General features: G+C 42.6%; 1 protein-coding gene across 1 annotated transcript; it reads left to right on the top strand.

The window, feature by feature from the left end:
- The first annotated feature begins 290 nt into the window (after positions 1–290).
- On the top strand, positions 291–4,494 carry MRPL44 (mitochondrial ribosomal protein L44). Its single transcript, XM_061452983.1, has 4 exons — positions 291–566; positions 929–1,397; positions 2,758–2,936; positions 4,172–4,494. Exons 1-4 carry the CDS (start codon positions 394–396, stop codon positions 4,341–4,343), a joined length of 993 nt encoding a protein of 330 aa, XP_061308967.1. The 5' UTR covers positions 291–393; the 3' UTR covers positions 4,344–4,494.
- The last annotated feature ends 2,926 nt before the right edge of the window (positions 4,495–7,420 follow it).

Below are 7,420 nucleotides of genomic sequence, written 5' to 3'. Positions count from 1 at the left end.
GCCTCGGCCGCGCTGGGCGGGTGCCGCCAGCCTGCGCCCCGCTGCAACTGCAGGAGCTACGAGCCCGTGCACGGCGACGCGGCTTTGCTCGAAGCTTCCCGGATGCTCCGTACCCGAGGGCTGGCGGGTCCCCGGCCCGCATCACAGCCGCAGGTCCCCCACGCTGCCGCTGTCCCGCTGCTGCGTTCGGTGCCTCGCGGCGTTCGTTCGCTCCCACCGCGCAGCGCGGTCACATGGCCCGTCGGGAGCTGTGCTCCGAGGGCTGCTTCCGCCGCCGCCGCCGCTGCCCCGCTCCGTGATGTCCCCTGCTAGGAACGCTTCTGCCCGGAACTAGCGGGGCGGGGCCGTGTTTCGCGGAGGAGACGGATCTCTGCGCTAGACGCAGCCGCCGTCATGGCCGCCCGGTTGCTCGTGCGGGCGTCGCGGCAGCTGCTGGCTGGGGTCGGGGCCGCAGTTGGGGCCGGGACCGGGCGGGTCACGTTCAGGACTGCGCCGCGCCAAGTAAAGAAGCGGTGGCTCCGCGCCTACCTGGAGCAGGAGCGGCTGAATGCGCCCCCTCAGCGGCGGTGAGACCGGCCCGGCCCGCAAGAGAGGGCGGGCGGCGGAGCGGGGCGGGGCGGGACACGGGGCCGGGGGAAGGGAAGGCAGCGGCCGGGAAACAGGCAAGATAGAACCATTTAAGCACCTTCTCGTCAGGCTTTGGAGCAGGGTGATTTAAGCTCCACAAGTCGGCTTGGTTCCCGGGTTTGAACGTGGCAAGGGGCCCGTCCTGGCAGGCAAAGGCAGATGCGAACGAATGGCGTTTGACACGAGAGGTTTAAATACTGGTTTTAGTCTTCAGTCTTTAACTGTCTGAAAGCCCTGATGCTGGCAGTGCGGGTAACTTCTTGTTCTGTTCCTGAATTTGCTTCGTTTTCCACGTGTGTAGGTCAGAGAAGCCCAACTGGGATTACCACGCAGAGATACAAGCTTTTAGCCACCGGCTGCATGAAAATTTTTCCTTGGATCTTCTCAAGACTGCCTTTGTTAACTCCTGTTACATTGAAAGCGAAGAGGCAAGGCGCCAGGAGCTTGGGCTAGATAAGGAAACGATTGCTCTTAATCTCCAAGATAACAGTAAACTTGCTGAAGAAGGGATGTCTTTTTCACGTTCTTACCTGATGCAGTGCTTTGAAGGTGCCTACCCAGAGTTACCTGCAGAGGGGATAGGAGCACTTGTTGATTTTCTTACCAGTCAGGAACTTGTTTCTTATGTGGCTCAAAACCTGTCTATACAGGACCTGACGCTTTGCAAAGAGTTTCCTGCCCCCCCAGATGTGCTGCAGAGGACGTTCTTTGCTGTAATAGGAGCCTTGCTTGGCAGCAGCGGGCCTGAGAAAACTGGGATCTTTGTCAGGGTGAGTCTGGTTTTAAACTCAAAATGGGTAGAGTTACACACTGGCATAGGTTGCCCAGAGAAGCTGTGGCTGCCCCGTCTCTGGCAACGTTCAAGGCCAGGTTGGATGGTGCTTGGGGCAACCTGCTCTAGTTCAAGGTGCCCCTGCCCATGGCAGGGGATTGGAACTGGATGAGCTTTAAGGTCCCTTTCAACCCAGCCCATTCTACAATTCTGTAATTTGTGCTGACAACAATAACATCAAAGGATATCAGAAATTACAGGGGATTAAAAAGGAAAAAAAAAGAATAAATTTCTTGAACCTTGATGGCCAGAGATTAAGGGAGATTGGCAGAAGTTTGACTATACCTGTAACAAGACAACTGAACACTGAGATCTGTTGGGTGGTGGTGGTGGTTGGGTAGGGTTTTGGTTGGGGTTGTGTTTCTTTTTTTTTCTGTTTTCTGTTGTTTGTTTTTCTTTAAGAAGCACGGGCTGGTCACGTAGATAAAATCATACGCTTCTGATATGTAAAATAATAATATTATTGTATTTGCTGACACTTGTGAGGGGAAGGCATTATATTCCATGCACTGTACTATCAAATATTGGAATTATTCCATATAGGATCACGTATATCTTCAATAAAAAAAAATAAAAAATAAAAACAAAACCCCAAAACAACCAAAACAACCAAACAAAAAACCCCAAACAAAATAAGCAGGGGCTGCGTTCATAGGTTTTGCATGCAGGAGTGCAAGCACCTAAAGATATTTCATACAAAAAGGTTCAATTAAAATGCAGTGCAACAAAATAGTTCTAGAAGCTACTGTCCTTTCAGTTGTCCTTTTTACTTACTTCTCATCTGCAATGGATAAATGTCTGTTAAAATCTTATTTCTGATACAAGACCCTTGAGAGGTCTCTGTAAGAGCAAGTAGTTTGTAAGAGGCAGGAGAGCGATCCGAACAGGTGGGTTTGCAAGTTCCCTTCAGCCTGTTTGCAGCACTCTTCTGATGTATAGCTTCTAGCCTGGAAGCAGCACCGAGTTGCTGGTGCTCAGAGCTGTGTGTAAGTGTTGTTGGAGCTCCTCTCTCATGCTGGTGCTGTTCCTTCTCTGCATGTGGGCGGTTGACTTTGCCCAAGGTGCACATCAGTGGCTAAATCAGACCCAGAGCTGCTGAGCATAGGAGCACTGGTTACCTGTGCTTAGCTGTGTGGAGCACTAAGGCAATTTCACCTTTCATGTCAGCAATTTATTGTCAACTGTATTAATGTTAATAAAAATGCAATCTTCATATTGTGTTTTTATTAGGATACACCAGAAGCTAGAGCCTTTGTTACCTTTCACATTAATTGCAACTTCCAAATATTCTTGTTTAGGATTTTTTTATCCCACAACTGATTGGAAAAGACCTGTTTGAGATCTGGCAAGTTGTAAATCCTATGGGCTTACTAGTGGAAGAACTGACCAAGAGGAATATCTCTTCTCCAGAACCAAGAATTACCAGGCAGTTGGGAGTCAGCACGGTTCTGCCGGTGTACTTTGTTGGGTTGTACTGGTTAGTACAATATTAATATAAAGTGAAATGGATTTAAGCTGGGGAGGAGGGAGGAGTGTCTTTTTCTTTTCTACTTGTGCTCTTTGGGCAAATTGTTACAGAAAAAAAATCTTAAAGTGACTTCCATATAAAATGAGGCATGAAAGCACTGGCCTTTATCATTACGTGCTGTAATGATGCATAAACAGACAGTCTCTGTACTAAAGGGCTTCAGAGTCTAAATTGGGCATACGAAAAGAGTCTGGGTGTATGTTCTGAGTAACCTGCAGAGGAACTTTCAGAATGGCGTAACTGAATGGCTTTGGAGGTACCACAGCTGTATCCAGGGCTTGGGGAAGGGTAAAGAGACACAGACATCAAAAGAGGTGGGATTGAACAGAGCCTTATTTTATATTCCAGATAAACTTTCTAGTTTTCAAATCATTGGCGCTATAAACTAGGCAAGAGGAGTGTCTGTATCCAGACAAGACTTGGAAAAAGCCAGTCATCTCTGGTGTGCTTGTGTCGGGCATTGTCAGTGCTTGTCCTTGTGTCTTGCCCAGTGGTGATTTTGTTCCTCTGAACGAGAGCAGGACCTTCTTCCACCAAAACCCACATCATTGTTGCTTTGCTTAATGAGCTGCAGATAAACGCATGTCTTAACTTGTTCTGATTTATTGTGCTTTGGTTTATGTGCCTTCTAAGATTTATTACATAAATGAAAGGAACTTTGTTTTTCTTTGAAACCCATGTTATCTCTTCAGAAACTGTTCTTATTCAATGGCCATGAATGTTGATTAAATAGAGCTAAGTACCTACTTCATAACATAGGGAACTTCTCTGTGAATCCTTTTAAAGAAGTTTTAAAATGCTGACCTACCAGGAGAGGAGAAAAGACAGCAGCATTTCACTTCTTTAAGTTAACCAGGGTCATGAGTTTGCATAATTTTAACAGGGCTAACAAATTGACAACTGTAAAGAAGCAGTGATTTGTTGGAAATCTGAAGGAACAGAGTAGTGTTCTTCCAGGAAATGGATGCATTTCTGATTTGAGTTTCCATTGTTGAATACACAGTCACTTATCTTTGCAGGAAAGACCAAAGGAAATGTTTACATTTGTGTGTAAATAGAAATTCCCTTCAGTATTCACAGACATTAGAGAAAGGAAAAAACTAGCAGCCCTTATTCAAGGTAGGCAGTAGTGCTCAGGATTTCATGAAGAAAATGTTTTTAATTCTATTTCTTTTCCCCCCAAGCGATAAGAAGATTATAGCTGAAGGTCCTGGTGAAACGCTGCTTGCAGCAGAGGAAGAAGCTGCCCGCGTGGCTCTGCGGAAGCTCTATGGGTATACAGAGAACAGGAGGCCTTGGGATTACTCAAAACCCAAACAAGGACTGGCAGCTGAAAAGGCTATTAGCAGTAGCTAGATGATAACTGTTTCTCTTAAGAATTGATGGCTTCCTTGTTGAATATAGATGTATTTAGGAAAGGAAAATGCAGTTTGGCTTTCTGATTTCCGTGCTTGAAACTTTCAAATCAAATATGGTATTAAAATAAAGTCTTTTGCACAATGTTTAATATTTACTCATTTTCCTAAATATAAGTACTCTTATTCTGATTTTTTTGGCTTTTGGCTGAGAAGCTTTTCCATACATCATGGAGGACCAGTTTTAATGATGTTTAATATTGTGTGACAAAATCTCACTGCATAGAAAGAAAAGTTTCATAAATGCTTCCTTGGAGATTGTTTTGAGGGTATTAATTATAGAATTGCAGAATCACAGAATGGTTTGGAAGGAACCTTAAAGATCATCTAGTTCCAACCCTTCCTGCCCGGAGCAGGGACACCTTCCAATGGACCAGGTTGCTCAAAGTCTCATGACATATGCAGCAGCAGTCTTTGGATTGAATCTAAATTCATTTGTCCTTGACCTTGTGAAAATATCAAATATGACGTTGGTGATAAACTGACCTAATTTAAAAAAAGACAAGGAAGGTGCAAATGGCACTTTTGAGATCTTGCTGCTTGTACACAAGTTTTTTTTTGAGGCACACGTGGATTTCTATTGTTGGAGTTTGCTCTGAAAGAGTATTTTTCATTTTAAAAATTTTTAAAATTTCTCTTTTGTAAAACTAGCAGTAAGTGTAAATAAGGATTGTGAAGGCCTAAACCCAAAGTGGAGATCATGATTTAATGACAGGCTATAAGATAAGCTACAGCCTTCTTATTTCTTTTTCCTCTTTTTGGTACTTTTCCTGTTTAGTCCAAGTACTTCCATTTTCTCCTGTCATTTGGCCACTAAATTTAAGCAGTCAAGTAACTAAAGTACTGGATTCTGTGAAATGAGTGTGTCTTTTGTTTGCACCATCTGTTGCTGTTCTAATGTAACTCCAAGTAAGTGGAAAGTCACTTAGAAGTAACTTGGGTACTTGCATGGTGTTCCTGTTAAATGTCACAGACAACTCAGTGTATACCAGAAGACAACAGGTGCATGAGGACTGTGACTCTTGGAATAATTTCCTTTAAAATTGAGTGAGAGTCTACTTACACGCTGGGACTGAGCCTCCAAAGGAAGAAGCTCAGTGTAGGACAGTGGCTAAAGAAGCTTTTACTGCCCTGTCCCATTGTGAGAACTGGTTGTGAAAACAACAGGTAAATGTGCCTGCACTGACTGGGGATGGGAGAAACAAGGAGGTGCCCATTCAGACAGGTTTGATGTTGCTGTCCCTAACAACGTGCATCCCTTGTGTTGGTCCCCCAGGATGGGTTTATGTGGAAGACGCTTGACAGTCAGAAGGTCCCAGGCTGCAGCTGTAGCTACTAAGCATATCTGTGGTACAGCACAAGTGGTGCATTCCCTGCTGCCGCTGGCCTGAGAATAACTTCTGGCTCTGGTTTACTCAATGGAAACTGGTGTATTAATGTATTCACTAATTCAGTGGTTGTCTGCAACTCGTGTGTGTCTTTGGTATTTGGTGTGACCTGCATCTTAAGCATGTACAAAAAGCTTATGTGCTGGATAGCAGGGAAAACTTTTTTCTGCATTCTGGCATGGGTGACTATATGTGTGAAAGCTTGAATATAAAAAAAAAAGATTGGAAGGATCAGTCTAGCATAAAACATGCATAAATTGCTTGTGTTAAGTGAAAAATTCCAGCTAGGTAATTTATTATCACTTATATAAGCAAAGCCAATAAGGTCGCTATATACCAGGGGGAATAATAGCAAAACCTGAAAAGAGGTTAGAACTTACTCATGCTATTTTTAGTTTCTAGATGAGGTATTTCTCTTACCTTTACCTATTTTAAAAGGACAATTGTGAAGGTGGATGTTTTTACTGCCGAAGTTTGATCTGCCTACTATTTTTACATATATATTTATTTATTTTCAGAGAGAGAAAAGCAGTTTTCTGGCAGTTTACTTCAAAGGAATATTTAAGGTCTGTTTGCTGTGGCTTTATGGTTTGGAATATGGCCGTAAGTCTTAGGAGAAGTGTATCACAGAATAGGGTGTGGCAAAAAAACCTGAGTAATGCAAAGATAAGCCAATTTATTGTGTTGTACAGGTATGGAATTTCTTAAGCTCAAATAGACATTTTGGGGACATGGAAAGAAAGAACTGGATTTTTATAGAGGTGTGAGTGAAAAGGGAGTTTTTATAAAAAAACATGTCCTATTTTCAAGCTTCCAAAGCTCAGAAAAGCTTTTTATGTGGTCTCTGTGCTTTAATTTCAGACACTCATGCATATATTTAAGGATTTACCATTGCAGTAGTGGGGTCATTTACATACTTCAGATTAGTAACTTCTTTTATATTTCTTTTTTTCTGAATCAGTAGCCATAAACAGTAGCTAAGTGGCATTAAATGCTTAGACATACAGAAATCAGTATCTACAAAGTCAGGTGAAAACAGCAACTTTTCTTCCACTAGAAACGTTCATAAAATTCCATGATAATTTTGTTGTCTGAATTTGTAAGCTGGATTGGTTCTGACATGGTTGCTGCATAAAAGAGCATTCATGTCTCCCTGTTCTTGTTCCTTTCTTAAATCATATTTTATTTCTCTTTCAGAGAAGACAATTGATCAAGCAGCATGTCAGTAATTGACTCACAGAAAGGAATGAGGACAGTTTATTTTTGCAACCCACTGAACAAGTTATTGATTATGGTTATGAATGTCATTATTTGTAAACTTACTGAACAGTAGAAAAGGCTATGTTCTTCAGTATTTATGGAGTTTTTGAATAGATTAACATCATCTCAGGTGTCAGCTTGTTGATGCTTTTCTGTATGCTACCTTTTAACCTTATCTGATGCAGATATTTGTTACTGCATTTGCATTTATTGTTCCTTTAGCTTGTTCAAATCTTATGATCAGGATTTTTTTGTTAAGTGAAAATTATCATTGGGAAACCATAACAACAATATTTCTGCACTAACTTGAAATACGATTTAATGTGTGTGCTAACAGCTACGTTTTGACAAAAGCACAATACTATATGAT

Source organism: Pezoporus flaviventris, unplaced genomic scaffold, assembly GCF_033815535.1.
Source record: "Pezoporus flaviventris isolate CSIRO_AGI_PZ_B2104156 unplaced genomic scaffold, CSIRO_AGI_Pfla_v1 ptg000013l, whole genome shotgun sequence".
In the NCBI taxonomy this organism is placed as follows: domain Eukaryota; kingdom Metazoa; phylum Chordata; class Aves; order Psittaciformes; family Psittacidae; genus Pezoporus; species Pezoporus flaviventris.
Note: the sequence above shows the minus strand (reverse complement) of the source record. Positions and strands in the feature narration are given on the sequence as shown.